Genomic DNA, 18,417 nt, shown 5'->3' on the forward strand with positions numbered 1-18,417 from the left:
GGTCTCAGGACCCTTGAGGTCACAGAAAGACCGGGGGTGCCTGAGTGAGGCAGAGCTCCCAGGTATTGGAGTGGGGAAGCCGGCTGCAGAGAAGGAGCCGAGGACTGGGCTCTCAGCTCGGGGTTGCCATAAGCCGTGATCCGCGGCACAGTCGGGCCACTGCTCCCCCAGCAGGGACCCAACAAGCGGCAGATCCGAGTAGACACCCCTTCCTCCCCCGGGAGGAGCGGCGCGGGAGCGCACTGCAGGGATCTGCTGGGTTTGGACACTCCACCAAGTCGGGCGCCAGAGATAGAAACGCTCAGTCACAGGCCGGGTGAGCACGGAGAGCTGCCAGAGACCGGCGGGGATGGGAGTGATTGACTGCTTTTCTCTGGGGGCACACTGAGGAGCCGGGCCCGAGTTCTTGGCTCCTAGGGGCGGAGACTGGGAGGCCACCATTTTCACTCTCGTCCTCCAAAGCTGCACGGAAAGCTTGCAGGGAACAAAAGCTCCTGAGAGCAAACCCAAGCTCCTAACAGCAAACCTGAGCAGATGACTTAGCCTGGCCCCGGCAAGGGCCACAATTCCCCCTCTGGCAAAGACATCTGGGAACCACGGCAACATGCCCCTCCCCCAGAAGATCAGCACGAACAGCCAGCCAAGACCAAGTTTACCGATCAATGAGAAAGGCAGAACTCCAGCGCTAGGGGAACACAGCACATAGAATTCATGGCGTTTTTCCCCCTGATTCTTTAGTCTTTCAAAGTGAATTTTTTAAATTTTCTTTATTTTCTTTTTCTTTGCCCCTTTTTCAACCAACATCTTATCAATCCCTTTTTTAAAAATCTATTTTTATTTTTCATTTTTAGAGTCATATTCTATCCCTTCATAGTAGTTAACCTTATTTTTGGTATATATATATAAGTTGTTCCCTCTTTAAAATTTTGGGATACAGTTTCTTCTAACAGACCAAAACATACCCTAAATCTCTAGTTGTATGGCTTTGTTCTAGTCTCCTGCCTAATCACATTCTCTCCCTTTTCTTTTTTAAATCCTCTTGTTTTCTTTTTCAACCTTATTACTTTTATAAAAACTTTTATAATTTTCATCTTTACAATCATATTCCATCCCTTCATCATATTTACCCTTCTTTTTGTACATATATAAGCTTTTATTCTTTAAAATTTTGGGAGGCACTTTCTTCTAACAGACCAAAATACGCCCAAAATCTACTGTGTGGCACTGAAATATGCACCACCCTGACCATATTTGATCATATTCTGTTTGTTTTCTTTTTCTTTTTTTTTTCCTTTTTTCTTTCTTTCCCTTTCTTTTCCCCTGGTTTCGAGTCTCTTCTGATTTGTTTAGTGTATATTTTTCTGGGGTCGTTCTTACCCTGTTAGCATTTTGTTCTCTCATTCATCTATTCTCCTCTGGACAAAATGACAAGACGGAAACGCTCACCTCAAAAAAAAAAGAACACGAGGCAGTACCGAATGCCAGGGACTTAATCAATACAGACATTAGTAAGATATCAGAACAATAGTTCAGAATGACGATTATAAAGATACTAGCTGGGCTTGAAAAAAGCATGAAGACACTGGAGAAACCCTTTCTGAAGAAATAAAAGAACTAAAATCTAAGTCGAAATCAAAAAGGCTATTAATGAGGTACAATAAAAAATGGAGACTCTAACTGCTAGGATAAATGAGGCAGAAGAGAGAATTAGTAATATAAAAGACCAAATGATGGAGAATAAAGAAGCTGAGAAAAAGAGAGATAAACAACTACTGGATCATGTGGGCAGAATTCAAGAGATAAGTGATACCATGAGACAAAACAATATTAGAATAATTGGGATCCCAGAAGAAGAAGAAGAGAGAGAAGGGCAGAAGGTATACTGGAGCAAATTATAGCAGAGAACGTCCCTAATTGGGGAAGGAAACAGGCATCAGAATCCAGGAGGCACAGAGAACGCCCCTCAAAGTCAATAAAAATAGGTCAACACCCCAACATCTAATAGTAAAACTTACGAGTCTCAGAGACAAAGAGAAAATCCTGAAAGCAGCTCGGGACAAGAGATCTGTAACCTACAATGGTAGAAACATTAGATTGGCAACAGACCTATCCACAGAGACCTGGCAGGCCAGAAAGGACTGGCATGAGATCTTCAGAGCATGAAATGAGAAAAATATGCAGCCAAGAACACTATATCCAGCTAGGCTGTCATCGAAAATAGAAGGAAAGAGCAAAAGCTTCCAAGACAAACAAAAACGAAAGGAATTTGCAAACATGAAACCAGCCTTACAAGAAATATTGAAAGGGGTCCTCTAAGCAAAGAGAGAGCCTAAAAGTAACACAGACCAGAAAGGAACACAGACAATATACAGTAACAGTCACCTTACAGGCAATACAATGGCACTAAATTCATACTTTTAATAGTTACCCTGAATGTAAATGGGCTAAATGCCCCAATCAAAAAGACACAGGCTATCAGATTGGATAAAAAAACAAGACCCATCGACATGCTGTCTGCAAGAGACTCATTTTAGACCCCAAGACACCTCCAGATTGAAAGTAATGGAGAGGAAAACCATTTGCCATGCTAATGGACACCAAAAGAAAGCTGGGGTGGCAAACCTTACATCAGACAAATTAGATATTAAACCGAAGACTATAATAAGAGATGAGGAAGGACACTACATCATATTTAAAGGGTCTATCCAACAAGAAGATCTAACAATTGTAAATATCTATGCCCCTAACATGGGAGCAGCCAATTACATAAGCCAGTTAATAACAAAAACAAAGAAACACATCGACAACAATACAATAATAGTAGGGGACGTTAACACCCCCCCCCCTCACTGAAATGGACAGATCATCTGAGCAAATGATCAACAAGGAAATAAAGGCTTCAAATGACACACTGGACCAAATGGACTTCACAGATCTATTCAGAACATTCTATCCCAAAGCAACAGAATACACATTCTTCTCTAGTGCCCATGGAACATTCTCCAGAATAGATCACATCCTAGGTCACAAATCAGGTCTCAACTGGTACCAAAACACTGGGATCATTCCCTGCATATTTTGAGACCATAATGCTTGAAACTAGAACACAATCGTAAGAGGAAAGTCAGAAAGAACTCAAATACATGGAGGCTAAAGAGTATCCTACTAAAGAATGAATGGGTCAACCAGGAAATTAAAGAAGAATTAAAAAAACATGGAAACAAATGAAAATGAAAACACAACTGTTCAAAATCTTTGGGATGCAGCAAAAGCGATCCTAAGAGGAAAGTATATAGCAATACAAGCCTTTCTCAAGAAACAAGAAAGGTCTCAAATACTCAACCTAACCCTACACCTAAAGGAGCTGGAGAAAGAACACCAAATAAAAGCCTAAACCCAGCAGGAGAAGAGAAATAATAAAGATCAGAGCAGAAATCAATGAAACAGAAACCAAAAGAACAGTAGAACAGATCAACGAAACTAGGAGCTGGTTCTTTGAAAGAATTAATAAGATGGATAAACCCCTGGCCAGACTTATCAAAACGAAAACAGAAATGACTCAAGTAAATAAAACCATGAATGAAAGAGGACAGATCACAACCAACACCAAAGAAATACAATTATAAGAACATATTATGAGCAACTATATGACAGCAAATTAGATAATCTAGAAGAAATGGATGCATTCCTAAAGATGTATAAACTACCAAAACTGAACCAGGAAAAAATAGAAAACCTGAACAGACCTATAACCACTAAGGAAATTGAAGCAGTAATCAAAAATCTCCCAAAAAACAAGAGTCCAGGGCCAGATGGCTTCCCCGGGAATTCTACCGAAGATTTAAAGAAGACTTAATAGCTATTCTTCTGAAACTGTTCCAAACAATAGAAATGGAGGGAAAACTTCCAAACTCGTTTTATGAGGCCACCATTACCTTGATCCCCAAACGAGACAAAGACCCCATCAAAAAGGAGAATTATAGACCAATATCCCTGATGAACATGGATGCAAAAATTCTCACCAAAATACTAGCCAAAGGATCCTACATTACCTTAAAAGGATTATTCACCATGACCAAGTGGGATTTATCCCTGGGCTGCAAGGTTGGTTCAACATCTACAAATCAATCAATGTGATACAATACATTAATAAAAGAAAGAACAAGAACCATATGATCCTCTCAATAGACGCAGAAAAAGCATTTGACAAAGTACAGCATCCTTTCTTGATCAAAACTCTTCAGAGTATAGGGATAGAGGGTACATATGTCAGTATCATAAAAGCCATCTATGAAAAACCCACCGCGAATATCATTCTCAATGGGGAAAAACTGAGAGCTTTCCCCCTAAGGTCAGCAACATAGCAGGGATGTCCACTATCACCACTGCTATTCAACATAGTATTAGAAGTCCTAGCCACAGCAATCAGACAACAAAAAGAAATAAAAGGCATCCGAATCGGGAAAGAAGAAGTCAAACTCTCACTCTTTGCAGATGATATGATACTGCATGTGGAAAACCCAAAAGACTCCACCCCAAAACTGCTAGAACTCATACAGGAATTCAGTAAAGTGGCAGGATACAAAATCAATGCACAGAAATCAGTGGCATTCCTAAACACCAACAAGAAGACAGAAGAAAGAGAAATTAAGGAGTCGATCCCATTTACAATTGCACCCAAAACCATAAGATATCTAGGAATAAATCTAACCAAAGAGGCAAAGAATCTGTACTCAGAAAACTATAAAATACTCATGAAAGAAACTGAGGAAGACACAAAGAAATGGAAAACATTCCATGCTCATGGATTGGAAAAACAAATATTGTGAAGATGTCAATTCTGCCTAGAGCAATCTACACATTTAATCCAATCCCTATCAAATTACCATCCACCTTTTTCAAAGAAATGGAATAATCCTAAAATTTGTATGGAAACAGAAAAGACCCTGAGTAGCCAGAGGAATGGTGAAAAAGAAAAGCAAAGCTGGTGACATCACAATTCCGGACTTCAAGCTCTATTACAAAGCTGTCATCATCAAGATGGTTTGGTACTGGCACAAAGACAGACACATAGATCAATGGAACAGAATAGAGAGCCCAGAAATGGACCCTCAACTCTATGGTCAACTAATCTTCGACAAAGCAGGAAAGATTGTCCACTGGAAAAAAGACAGTCTCTTCAACAAATGATGTTGGGAAAATTGGACAGCCACATGCAGAAGAATGAAACTGGACCATTTCCTTACACCACACACAAAAATGGTTGAAAGACCTAAATGTAAGACAGGAGTCCCATCAAAATCCTAACGGAGAACACAGGCAGCAACCTCTTCGACCTCAGCCGCAGCAACTTCTTCCTAGAAACATCGCCAAAGGCAAGGGAAGCAAGGGCAAAAATGAACTATTGGGACTTCATCAAGATAAAAAGCTTTTGCACAGCAAAAGAAAGTCAACAAAACCAAAAGACAACCGACAGAATGGGAGAAGATATTTGCAAATGACATATCAGATAAAGGGCTAGTATCCAAAATCTATAAAGAACTTATCAAACTCAACACCCAAAGAACAAATAATCCAATCAAGAAATGGGCAGAAGACATGAACAGACATTTTTCCAAAGAAGACTTCCAAATGGCCAACAGACACATGAAAAAGTGTTCAGCATTGCTTGGCATCAGAGAAATCCAAATCAAAACCTCAAAGAGATATCATCTCACACCAGTCAGAATGGCTAAAATTAACAAGTCAGGAAACGACAGATGTTGGCAGGGATGCGGAGAAAGGGGAACCCTCCTACACCATTGGTGGGAATGCAAGCTGGTGCAGCCCCTCTGGAAAACAGTATGGAGGTTCCTCAAAAAGTTGAAAATAGAGCTACCCTACAACCCAGCAATTGCACTACTGGGTATTTACCCCAAAGATACAAATGTAGGGATCCGAAGGGGTATGTGCACCCCGATGTTTCTAGCAGCAATGTCCACAATAGCCAAACTGTGGAAAGGGCCAAGATGTCCATCGAGAGAGGAATGGATAAAGAAGTTGTGGTATATATATACAATGGAATATTATGCAGCCATAAAAAGGAATGAAATCTTGCCATTTGATACAATGTGGATGGAACTGGACGGTATTATGCTGAGCGAAATAAGCCAATCAGAGAAAGACATGTATCATATCATCTCACTGATATGAGGAATTCTTAATCTCAGGAAACAAACTGAGGATTGCTGGAGTGGTGGGGGGTGGGAGGGATGGGGTGGCTGGGTGATAGACATTGGGGAGGGTACGTGCTATGGTGAGCACTGTGAATTGTGCAAGACTGATGAATCACAGACCTATACTTCTGAAATAAATAATACATTATATGTTAAAAAAAAGAAGAAGATAGTAGGAAGGGTCAAATGAAGGGCGGGAAATCGAAGGGAGAGAAGAACCATGAGAGACTATGGACTCTGAGAAACAAACTGAGGGTTCTAGAGGGGAGGGGGTGGGGGGATGGGTTAGCCTGGTGATGGGCATTAAAGAGGGCACGTACTGAATGGAGCACTGGGTGTTATACGCAAACAATGAATCATGGAACACTATATCAAAAACTAATGGTGTAATGTATGGTGATTAACATAACATAATAAAATTAAAAAAAAACAAAAACATCTAGCTCAGTCTTTCCTCAATGTACTCACAGTCTTTCTCTTCGTTTGGATTATTTTTGTAAGTGGCAGTATTGTGCCCACAAGAGATTTCTGCAGAGAAGGGAATATGTTAGATCCTTCCCTGCCAAGCTTTCTTGCAGCTTATGTCATCACATGCCAAGTCTTCTCCACAGTAGAGACTATGACGAATTGGCCTTGGATTCTGGATCTCTAACATTCTTAAGAATTTTGACTTTTTCTGAAATTTCCCTCTTTGAAGTAGGTACTATTCTTAGTCAAAATTTTATCAACTAAATGACAGACCCAAATACAGAAAACAGGCAAAGAACATGAGTAAACCATTCACAAAAAAAGAAATGCAAACAGATAATAAATATATGAAACACAGATAATAAATATATGAAACAGTCCACCTAGAAAAAAAAAGGGAACATTTTTTCTACCCCTACAGTTGCAACAAAAATAATAATACTACAATTATTTAGTAAGCTTGTACCAAGCACAAACACGTCACCAAAACATGTTACCTATATTTCACATGGAAACCTTGAGAGATAGGTATTATTATTCAAATTATATAGATGAAGAAATTGATGCCAGAGAGGAGAACTGATTTACCCAATATTTTAGAGTTGATTAGTAAGGGAACTGTCAATTCAAGTGTGTCCAGCTCCAAAGCTCCTGTGATTTCCACCATGTCAAGGTGCCCTGCGGGCATTCACCAACCAAAATTCCCAAACTATTTTAACACTATCTAACAAAACTATAAATTCTCAAGCTCCTACCTGTCTCATTGTCCTGTCTTCGCTCACCTAAGAGAATTTCTTCCTGGATCCCTTTGTCCTTAGCTCTTTCCAAATTCATCTGGGAATGCATTTTGGTCTTTCAAGGTGGAATATCCTGCAGTTGAAAAGAAAAGAAAACTTTGTGGTTAAAGCTGGGGTACTGAGTGTCTCTAAATTCAGTTCTGAAATGCAGCACACGGTAGGTGGTAGAAGAGGGTCTCCTACTTATTAGGATGTCTCAGAAACAGTCATAGATCTTCTGAAAGAGGCATAGTTCCCCAAGAACAAGAGAGGGTGCTGACCTTGAGGGATAAAAACTTGGTAAGAGAAACACAATGCGACATTTACTCTCCTCCTAGAAGAAAGATGTCCCATATTCCAGGAACAAAAAACAAAAGAATCCAAAGGATGCAGTGCATCGAACTGGTTAAGCACATAGGCTTCAGGACTGGACAGACCGGGGCTCAAAACCAGTATTAGTACCTACTTGCTAGGTGACCTTGAGCAAGTATCTTTACTCTTCTGAGCACTGGATGTTTCGTCTATAAAATAAAGAAACCCCACAAGATAATGAGAAGTTCTGAGCCTAAACCTAATCTCAAAGAAAATGTAGGAGAGTTGTAGGAAATTTTCTTAATTCTGGTAATTGCCCACGAGGTTGTTTGGGCAAACCGTCACACTGAAAACAAAACAAAACAAAATCTTGATGAAAAATAAATAGTATCTACTTAAAAACAATAAAAATACAGGGCAATAAAAATATGGAAACATCAGGGAAACAGGGGAAAAGGAGAATCTAGAGAAACAGATAAGCAGGGAGGCAATTTCTGCCCTAAGGGCATTTGTCCATTACAAAAAAATTTTAACTTTCATTTTGGTTGTTTTGAAGGCAAAAGAGACAGATTAAAGTCCAGAACTACACAGAGTAGGAAAACTAATAGGAGACTCTCCCTACAATAAGCAGGGACCCCAAAAGGCTACCCTCTCAGGGGGTTGACGAATTGAAGCAGGTCATTCTGCAGCTCAGGCTGAATTACATGACTTGCCCTCAGGATCCTTGAGCCTTGAATTAGATAAAGAAGAACAGCAGGATCAGCTGATAACAGAAAAGACTTAATCCTGGGGTTAGCAAACATAAACTATAAGATAATTATTTTACTACAGATAAAGAAGTAAATAACAAACGAAGGTACTTCCAAGAATCAGGAAACTATCACAATTAAACCTAATCAAACTTTTGGAAGAAAAAAAAAGGACCTCAAATGAAAAACCCAGGGGATTGCATTAATCAACAGATTAAGAAAATAATTTATAAAAATTATTAGAGTACAGTACAAGGAGACAAAAAGGTGGAAAGTACAGAAAAGAGTATTAAAGACTCAAACTGCTCTCATTCACTAAACAGGCGTCAGGGCCTTGGAAAGTGATCACACTGAATCTTAACAACTACTTTACAAGGCACAAAATATAGAATTTCATTGATAATAAAATTTTGTTCAGCCCTTTCTCCATTTCCACAAGCAAAACTGGGCTCCAAACCTGCTTTTTACTTAAAATTAGCTAATGGAATTCCAGAGTCTAACTTTACAAATACATATCTTCACAATCAACAAAAGGAAACTCAAAGAGAGATGAAGGCTCTGTACTCTCTTCCCTCGAGCTGTGGAGGGGTAGAAACCATCTTGCTTCACACTTATTTCAAATAATCTAAATTTAAAAGATGTTAAATTGAGAATTTTTAACAAGAATGTCAATCTAGTTCTCTTTTACAATATGGAGACTTATGAATAATCATAACTGTTACCAACTAGTTCTATTCTCTGTTAATACAAATCTTTCCTTGGAAGTACTATTTAAAGAAAGACATTTTGTAGGTCTCCCACAACTTTAGAAATTGATGCTTTGTTCTATGAAAATAACCTACAAAAGAAATGTGTGATTCTAACTAGGTATCTTGCCTGTTAACTCATTAACCTGGTGTAGTAGACAAAATAATAGCCTTCCCAAGATGTCCTGCTCCTGTGAATATGTTACTTAACATGGCAAATGGGACTTTGCATAAGTGATCAAGGGTCTTAAGATGAAGAAGTTATCCCGGGGGCGCCTGGGTGGCTCAGTTGTTAAGTGTCTGCCTTTGGCTCGGGTCATGATCCCAGGGTCCTGGGATCGAGCCCCATATCGGGCTCCCTGCTCGGCGGGAAGCCTGCTTCTCCCTCTCCCATTCCCGCTGCTTGTGTTCCCTCTCTTCCCTCTCTCGCTGTGTCTCTGTCAAATAAATAAAATCTTTAAAAAAAAAAAAAAAAGATGAAGAAGTTATCCCGGATTACCCTGGTGGGCTCCACGTAATTACAAGAGTCCTTATAAGAAACAGAAGGATCAAAGTCAGAGATGGAGATCTAACAATGGAAGTAGAAAGTCAGTCAGAGAAGGTGAAGATGCTATACTGCAGGACCTGTAGAGAGAGAGAAAAGGACCACAAACAAAGGATGGCAGGTGATCTCTAGAAGCTGAAAAAAGCAAGGGAATATATTCTCCCTGGGAGCCTCTGGAGGGAGCTCAAGCCTGCTAACACCTTGATTTTTAGGACTGCTGACCTCCGGAATTGTAAGATAATAAATGTGTTTATTATTTATATTTGTCATAATTTATTACAGCAGCAATAGGAAGCTCATTCCACCTAGTGATAAAGTTGTAACTGCAATCTCTATATTTGGAAATAGATTAATACTTCTAAGATCATTCTGACAAATTAGAAAGGATCATTGGCACATTCCTCTTCACCCACAGGCATGGATAAACAAATATAAATCTGTAATTCTGCAGGACTCACTATATAACAAATAATTTGAAAGAATATATTTCTTTTAAATTAACTGTGTCATGATTTCTATTTCACCAGTGAGAAAAATGAAACTCTGAGAAGTAACTTGCCTAAGATCAATAAGCAAAGAGCTAGGATTCAAGTCCCTTCAACTGTCAACAAAGTCCAGTATTTTTCCGCTACATCTTGCTGCCCCTCAAACTGCTTGGAGTGTGAAGACAGGGTAGAGCATTCAAACGCATTCCTCAAATGACCCACTGCTGCACAAAAGACCCCATGTTTGTGAGATTCTCTGCCTTCTTTGCTTTAATTCCATGCTCACAGTAAACAGCAAGCTGTTTTCTTAGTTTGATTTCCCAAGTATCCCAATATGGAAATTGACATTCCCCGGAGAGAGGACCTGAGTGTTCGGGTCACTAGAAAGTATGTATTAGTGTAGGATGGGTGCGTTTTTCTTTCTATATCTATCTTAGTCTCAGTACATTAATTTGTATATATTTGTTTATCACCAAGTTTCATTTTAGCATTTCACAAATGTTGACCACCAAATCCTGGACTGCAATTAACTGAAATATCACTACCCTGCAGGCTCTTTTATTAAGTTCTGTTGGAATTTCTAAGTAAAGGTAATTTCCTTTCTTTGATAACTTCAAAAGTATTTACATATCATACACCACTATTTAGAGCATGAAGCCTCAGAAATGCTTCAGTGAAAATAGTTTTAGAAAAGAAATTCTATTTTATTTTACACAGAATGATATCAGTATTTGAAGGTACAAGGGCTGAAAGGGGAAAAATTACAATTGTTCACAAATTACACTAACAAGCCAAAAACACTTTGTGATAATTCAATGAGCTGTAGAGTTATAATTTACATACTTTTAAGCATGTTTTATATAAAGTTTATATAAAAACTCAACAAAACCTATAAACAACAACTGGACCTAGAGAAAGAGGTAAGCAAAGTGAATGGATCTAAAAACAATGCACCAGAATCAAGCACTCCCGTACACCAGTCACAGTCAGTTACAAAATATAATTTAAAAATATCAGCAAGGACAACAAAAACTTATCAGGTACACAGAAATACGTCTAACAAAATATGCATGAGACCCTTATGGAGAAAACTATAAAACTTTTTTTTCAAAGACATTAAAAATACCTAGACAAAAGGAGGGATGAACCACATTCGTAGCTGTAAAGATGCAACAAAATCTATAAACCCATAAATAGGAATAAGTTCTAATCAAAATTTCAATGTTTCTTATAGACCATGTTAAGCTTAGCTTAAAATTCATATGGAAAGGTAAAGGGCAAAAAAATATATTTTTGAGGAAGAGGAATAAGGAAGGGGTCTTTCTCTACCAAATATTAAGATGCATTACAAAGCTATAGGATTAACAATGTAGGACTAGTGTAGGTATAGACAAATAGACCAACGGAACAGAATAGAAAGCCTAAAAGCAGACATTTACATCTATTACCACTTGGTATATGATAGAGACAGCATTATAAATCTGTGGAGAAAGAACAGACTATTTAGTAAATAGTCCTGGACCCACTGGTAAATCATTCAAAAAAAAAAAAAAAGTAAGTTCTCTACATCATACGAGACACAAAAATAAATTACAACTGGAAACTAACTGTGAATAAAAGTTTTACAGGGGAATATAGTAGAATACCTTTATGAAATCAAGGTAAGAAAGAATTCCGTAAATGAGACTGAAAAACACATGGCATATATAGAAAATGGTAATAATTTCATGGCATAGTGAGGAAAACAGAAGAGGCTGCTCTTTCATGAGGGCTAAGGTTATCAATATTACATCATAAATTTAACCATTTATGAAACTATTCACTTCTACTTGACCTCTTTTCCCTAGCTCTACTAAACCAGAGTGGCCTCTCAACTGGCCATTTCTTCAGGTCCTTCCCAAGCTCAAGACTAGATGGCATACCAGGCAGCTACAATACGTGGTCTAATGACCACTTGCTCTCTGGTCCCCACACTCAGACATCCTCATCCACTACCAGATTAATGGCTACTTCTATGCAAAATCAGTTCTCAACCTGGTGCCTTCCAGGAGGGCTTCACTGAGCCCCTAGGATGGGTTAGAGGACCCTCCTCCATGTTTCTATTGACAGTACCACACCCTGGTCTCCCCTCTATCACAGCACTCCCTGTTGCAATGTCTATCTCATCCACCAGACTCAGGAGAAAGCACATCTAATTTAACTGTGTCCTCGTTATCCAGCAGAGTCTAGGTCTAGATCACTTTTTTTGCTTGCTTAATTGATTGATTAATTAATGGTGCATCTAACTTTTTTAAGGCTTCCACTCTTAACTTTCCCACTGGTATCTTAGCACTTCTGACATTCTTAGACTGTGTATGTTTCTCCTCTCACCTTCTATGACTTCCCCCTTTGTTCACTCACACTTCTTATCTGCCAGGGCCCTGGGAAAATATTTTCCTGATAACCAAGAAGACAAAGAGAGGGAATGAAAAGTAGCAAGCTATGCCCAATTCCCCCTGAAGCTATCAATTCACTGTGCTCCTTCCCACCTGGAATCTTGCCTTTGTGACCTCTAGAATCCCCCTCCTTGAAAAACAAGCTTACCTACACCCTTCAGTGATTTTTAGAAAACCCCTTCCCCTAGCCACAGATGAGATAGTTTTCTCATAAGCCTGCTGATTCTTCCACACCCTGGTCCCGCCATCCCCAACTAGTAAACCACAGCAAACTGGTATGCCAAACCTGTGCTTAACACACCATCCAAGCAGTATCTGTGAGATGGACATCCTCTGGAGGGTTGCCATGTATTACAGAACAGAGCACAACGGGTAAAAGCTAACAGGGTTAATGTAGTGCCCAACCAATAATAAAGAAAGATGACATGTTTTCTAGAATATCGTTGCCTTGCGAATATGTGAGGGGCTCTGGTCAAGGCATTAGAGGGACTCTCGTCAAGGCATTAAACAGCCTGACACAAACAGCGGCCAAAGGATGAAAGGATATCAAGTGAAGAGCTACAACAAACATGCCACTGTTTTCAGTGACCTATCTTGCAAAATTCAAATTCTCAACATGTATAGAGAAAGCAAAAATAGTAACAGTAGTAAAAAGTAAAGAAAGAGTGAACTAAAACATGAAATAAGCATCTTCTAACTGTAAATATGCTAATATATTTTTTGTGAAATAACTAAAAAATATAATCAGGTCCAAAAGGTACATTAAATACTAATTGTAGTTAAAGTTTGGAATTATTTATTAGTCCATTATTTGTTTTAAAATAAAAAACTATTATATGTATATTTCACATCTTCATATAGAACATTTTGTCAATTTTCTGAAAGTTAATAAACTCCTAATTTTTTAATCACTACAAGTATACTTCTATAAAGCCTTGAAACTCTGGGAAAGAAATAAACAAGCCCTCCTGGCCCTGTGCAAGGGCTCCCTAAAGGACAGACTCTGGGAAAGAAAGGAACAAGGAGGGAGCTGGCCAAAGATAGTTGTTCAAGGACCCTCCAAAGACACAGGGTCATCTAAGCCACTACACTAGTCTTTATACTCTGCCATCCACAGATGCTGGTTATTAACTTCCTGGTTCTGATTCTTGACCTTTGAGTCTGAAAAAGAGACAAATGACTCAGAGCCCCCCCCCCCAAAGAACTCGTGGCTAATTACTAAAATGAACTATTTGCATTGCAGGATAATAATGCAGGCTCCTTCATTCTCAAATGACTTCAGAGGCTGGGCAACCACACTCAATTCTGGAGCCCAATTCTTGGGCCTTAAGATTCTGGGAAAGATAGGACCAAACGAAGGTTCTCCTGTGGAAGCCCCCTGAAGCAGCTAAGTGCAATTGTTCCACGAGAAATGTGAAACAGTAACCAAGTCCCCCATATCCACAGCAAATCCCACAGGTCCTGGCTACCCCTGGATCATCTCCAAGCCATAGTACTGTGGAGAAGAATAAAAAAAAACCAGGGTATAAATCCACATACATTTCATAGTCAAAACTGGTACAATCCTTGTGGCAATCAATTTTCCATTATCTAATGAAGTTGAAGGGATGCACATACTATTACCAAATAATCCCTCTGCCAGAGAAACTCATGCACATATGCAACAGGTATATAAGAATGTTCTTAGCAGGGCGCCTGGGTCGCTCAGTCTTTAAGCGTCTGCCTTCGGCTCAGGTCATGATCCCAGGGTCCTGGGATTGAGACCCACGTCGAGCTCTCTGCTCACTGGGAAACCTGCTTCTCCCTCTCCCATTTCCCCTGCTTGTGTTCCCTCTCTCACTGTCTCTGTCAAAATAAATAAAATCTTAAAAAAAAAAAAGAATGTTCTTAGCAGCACTATTCATTAACAGCCAAAAACAGAAGGCAATCCAAATGTCCATAAACAGTAAAATGTATAAATAGGTGTATATGCATGCGTCTATACACAGAGGCAGAAGTAATTACCATAAAAGTTAAGTCAGGATAAATGGTTACCTCTGAGAGAGAGAGAGGATTATGAGTGGAGGCTTCTGAGTAACTTCCAATGTTTTATTTTTGGTTCTGGAAGGTTCTTTTATGGGTGTTTACTTTATAATTATTCACTTTAGTGTACACTTACATTTTACACAACTTTCGGTATTTTTGTTATATTGCACAATTTAAAAACATTTTTTTTAAAAGGAAGAATCCAGGGCCTTCCTATGAAATTCCCTTAAAGCACGTGTTCTCAACCTTTCTGAGATGATGAATGATATTATATAAAAAGCATCTACCTCTCTCTATAAAAATTATGGGGACTGGCTAACATATCCATTTGCAGTAGGATTTTTGGAAACATACATCTGGGCAAGCCAGGGTCCTACCAGCAGTCACCATTTCCCTTAAAGTTGCTAAGGGCAGTTGTTTAAGTCCCTCCAAAAATAGAAATCAATATAGAATGCTATCTTAGCTCTCCTTACATTCAAGATTTTACCACCAGTCCTTTCTTTGCCCTAACCCTGGTTAATGCCCACCCCAAAAAAGGGCCAAGACAAAAAAACTGAGACAAACAAAGCCAGGGCCATCCAAGGAATCTGCTGCTAAACTGGTTAAGGGCAACAACTCATGTTAGCTATTGCTGCTTCCATTCCTTAAGTCATCTCCCTGCTGTGAAAATCTCTGCTCCTTTGATTTTCAATGCCATCTGTCTCACAGCTATACTCATCCCTTCCACAAAATATGGCATCTTCCTCGTCTTCCTCTCCACTCTTTTTATCACCTTTTATCTTCCGCAGTATCTTTGATGATCCCATGGCTAACTTGTCCATCACCCTAGCTTCACAGTCCCTTGACCTCCTCTACTCCAACTCACTCATCATGCAGAACTACTTTTCCTCTGAAATCTTAAGCTCCAATAACCTACTCCAACCACAATTTCTGCCATATCACCTTGTTACTTCTACTCTTTGAGCTTTGAAATTTCTATACAACTTCTCCCACACCCACACACATAGTCACAAAGCTTCTCTTTCTCTGGATCTATAGAATCTTCCTGAGAATATACTCTTCCCTGATGAGACTAGATCCCATGGTCTATAACCTAAGCAAATCTCATCAGTAACCTCAACAACTTATTTATTAGCCCCTCAAACCTTCCACCACCCATAATCATCACCACCACATTCACAGTCTAAAATCAAACCCAATGTTTGCCTTCTTTGCTCCTATTTCTTGGCAGCTGAACATACCTAGAAAAAAAGACAAAACTATAAACACTTCATTTCCAGCCTACATAGGTGTTCATTACTGCCCATCAATCTTCTTTCATTCCCTAAAGAAGGTTGCAAGCTTCCTCCTCCTTCCTCTGGCCCCTGGCCATCCCCTCTCACACTCCAGAATGCCCTTACTACCTTATTCAGAGAATATAGGGGCACCAAGAAAGAAACTCCTATTTCTTGCTTTTCCAAAACTGTAAAAATTAAAAACATCCCTTTCTGACTCTCCTTAACGCCAGTGTTAGAAGTGATGCCCCTTCTCTTATTTGAGGCCGGTACTTCATACCTTCTCTACACATCTTTTCCACATTTTGCTTCACCAGTTATCCCCTTTCTCTCCTATTATTTTCAACCTCTGTTTTTATCAGCTCCTCCCCTGCAGAACATACAAACATGTTCAAATCTCTCATCCTAAAAATATACATGTACCGTATCATATGACCTCACTGATATGAGGAATTCTTAATCTCAGGAAACAAACTGAGGGTTGCTGAGTGGTGGGGGGTGGGAAGGATGGGGTGGCTGGGTGATAGACACTGGGTAGGGTATGTGCTATGGTGAGCGCTGTGAATTGTGCAAGACTGCTGAATCACAGATCTGTACTTCTGAAACAAATAATGCAACATATGTTAAGAAAAAAGAAAAAGAAGATAGCAGGAGGGGAAGAATGAAGGGGAGTAAGTTGGAGGGGGAGACGAACCATGAGAGACGATGGACTCTGAAAAACAAACAGGGTTCTAGAGGGGAGGAGGGGTGGGGGGATGGGTTAGCCTGGTGATGGGTATTAAAGAGGGCACATTCTGCGTGGAGCACTGGGTGTTATGCACAATGAATCATGGAACAGTACATCAAGAACTAATGATGTAATGTATGGTGATTAACATAACAATAAAAAATTTAAAAAAAAGAAAAAGAAAATACCTGTACTTAAATTAGAAAAAAAAAATATACATGTACCACCTATTATTTATTCCACTTTTCACAGACAAGATCTTTGACATGAAAGTCTACACTCATTTCATCAACACTTTCACCAATTATATTAGTCCTCTGCACATTAGCCTTCACTAACACTGATCCATACATACTCACTACTCTGGTTTCCCCTAAATCCCTAATCTAACAGAACCTTCTCAGTCTACACCTTATATAACCATGTACAGGAATTTCACATTTTGTATTTTATATTTTAAAAAGTTTAAGACAGTAGTCCTAAAAGACAAATGTAATACATGTTCATTAATATACAACAGAAATTCATAAAAGGAGATAAGTATCTTCAATTATCATTCCACTCTCCCAGAGATTACTGTTAAGGCCACATTCCAACCTCTGGGAGAAGCTGAGCAATCATCTCACTGCTCCTCATACCCTTAAATCCCATGAAGAGGAGGAAGAGGAATTCTCAGATTAGTCAAGGATACACAACTGGGCCTCAGTGCCAAATGGTGGAGCTTTGAAGAGAAAGAACACAATAAGCAAAAGTTCTGGTGGGGTCTGTTAAAGAAAAAATTATGCTGACACTTGTTAAAATGATAAAATTAAAAGGACTATTGTGATAGGTGTCAAGACTATTGCAATAGGGAAGAGAAAATGGACTTCACTCTGAATACAGTAAAGACAGCTGGGAATCTATAGCCAAAGAGTAGATTTGGGTGGGGATGGCGGGGGGCGGGGGTGTCAGTGGACAGAAAATTAAGAGGAGACATCAAGAATAGGGGAATTCTTGGGGCGCCTGGGTGACTCAGTCGTTAAGTGTCTGCCTTCAGCTCAGGTCATGATCCCAGGGTCCTGGGATGGTGCCCTGCCTCAGGCTCCCTGCTCTGCGGGAGGCCTGCTTCTCCCTCTCCCACTCCCCCTGCTTGTGTTCCCTCTCTGTCTCTCTGTCTCAAAAAAAAAAAAAAAAAAAAAAAGGGAAATTCTTGTTAAACAGAATTCTTGTTGAAGGCAGACCAGGATGATCACATATCAAGGCGGGGTGGGAGGGAGTCTCATTAAGTTGATTCAGCAGGATTCTTTCTAAACCTAGACTAGACAGGCCAAAGACAATGCCCCAAGATGATATCTAGTTGAAGAGGGCTCCAAGGAGCATGACTCATGTTTGGTCAAGGAGGAAGTGTTTGTTAGCCCTTTTCCACTCTTCAGCTGTCCTTGGGCAATGTTTCTTCACTGAAATATTCTCTATTTTAGACCTGTTGCAATGAGACGGCCCCTGGATATATATGCACATAAAGAACTATACACATGCAACACTATGTACATGTGTATGCACAGATCTATCTTATATACATATAATATATACTACATATATATTATACATATATATAAAATGTCATGTTACACTGTACTCTATGTTTGTATATATATGTTATGTATTATAATAAATTATAATAT

At 39.3% G+C, this 18,417-nt stretch overlaps 1 protein-coding gene across 6 annotated transcripts in view; it reads right to left on the minus strand.

The window, feature by feature from the left end:
• MAGED1 (MAGE family member D1) overlaps positions 1–18,417 on the minus strand; it is a 65,156-nt gene that overhangs the window by 36,950 nt on the left and 9,789 nt on the right. For 3 of the 6 annotated variants that reach the window (XM_025855491.2, XM_025855490.2, XM_025855482.2), the window contains one exon: positions 7,439–7,553. The exons of 1 other annotated variant lie outside the window; for it this stretch is intronic. In XM_025855491.2, the coding sequence (XP_025711276.1) occupies positions 7,439–7,529 (91 nt within the window). In that variant the 5' untranslated portion in view covers positions 7,530–7,553. Of the gene's footprint in view, positions 1–7,438; positions 7,554–18,417 lie in introns of those variants that run through there. 2 more of the 6 variants (XM_073890380.1, XM_025855483.2) reach the window with 1 other exon arrangement.

Source organism: Callorhinus ursinus, unplaced genomic scaffold (genome assembly GCF_003265705.2).
Source record: "Callorhinus ursinus isolate GAN/ISIS: 27379988/994484 unplaced genomic scaffold, GSC_fseal_2.0 scaffold146, whole genome shotgun sequence".
NCBI classification, from domain to species: Eukaryota; Metazoa; Chordata; class Mammalia; order Carnivora; family Otariidae; genus Callorhinus; species Callorhinus ursinus.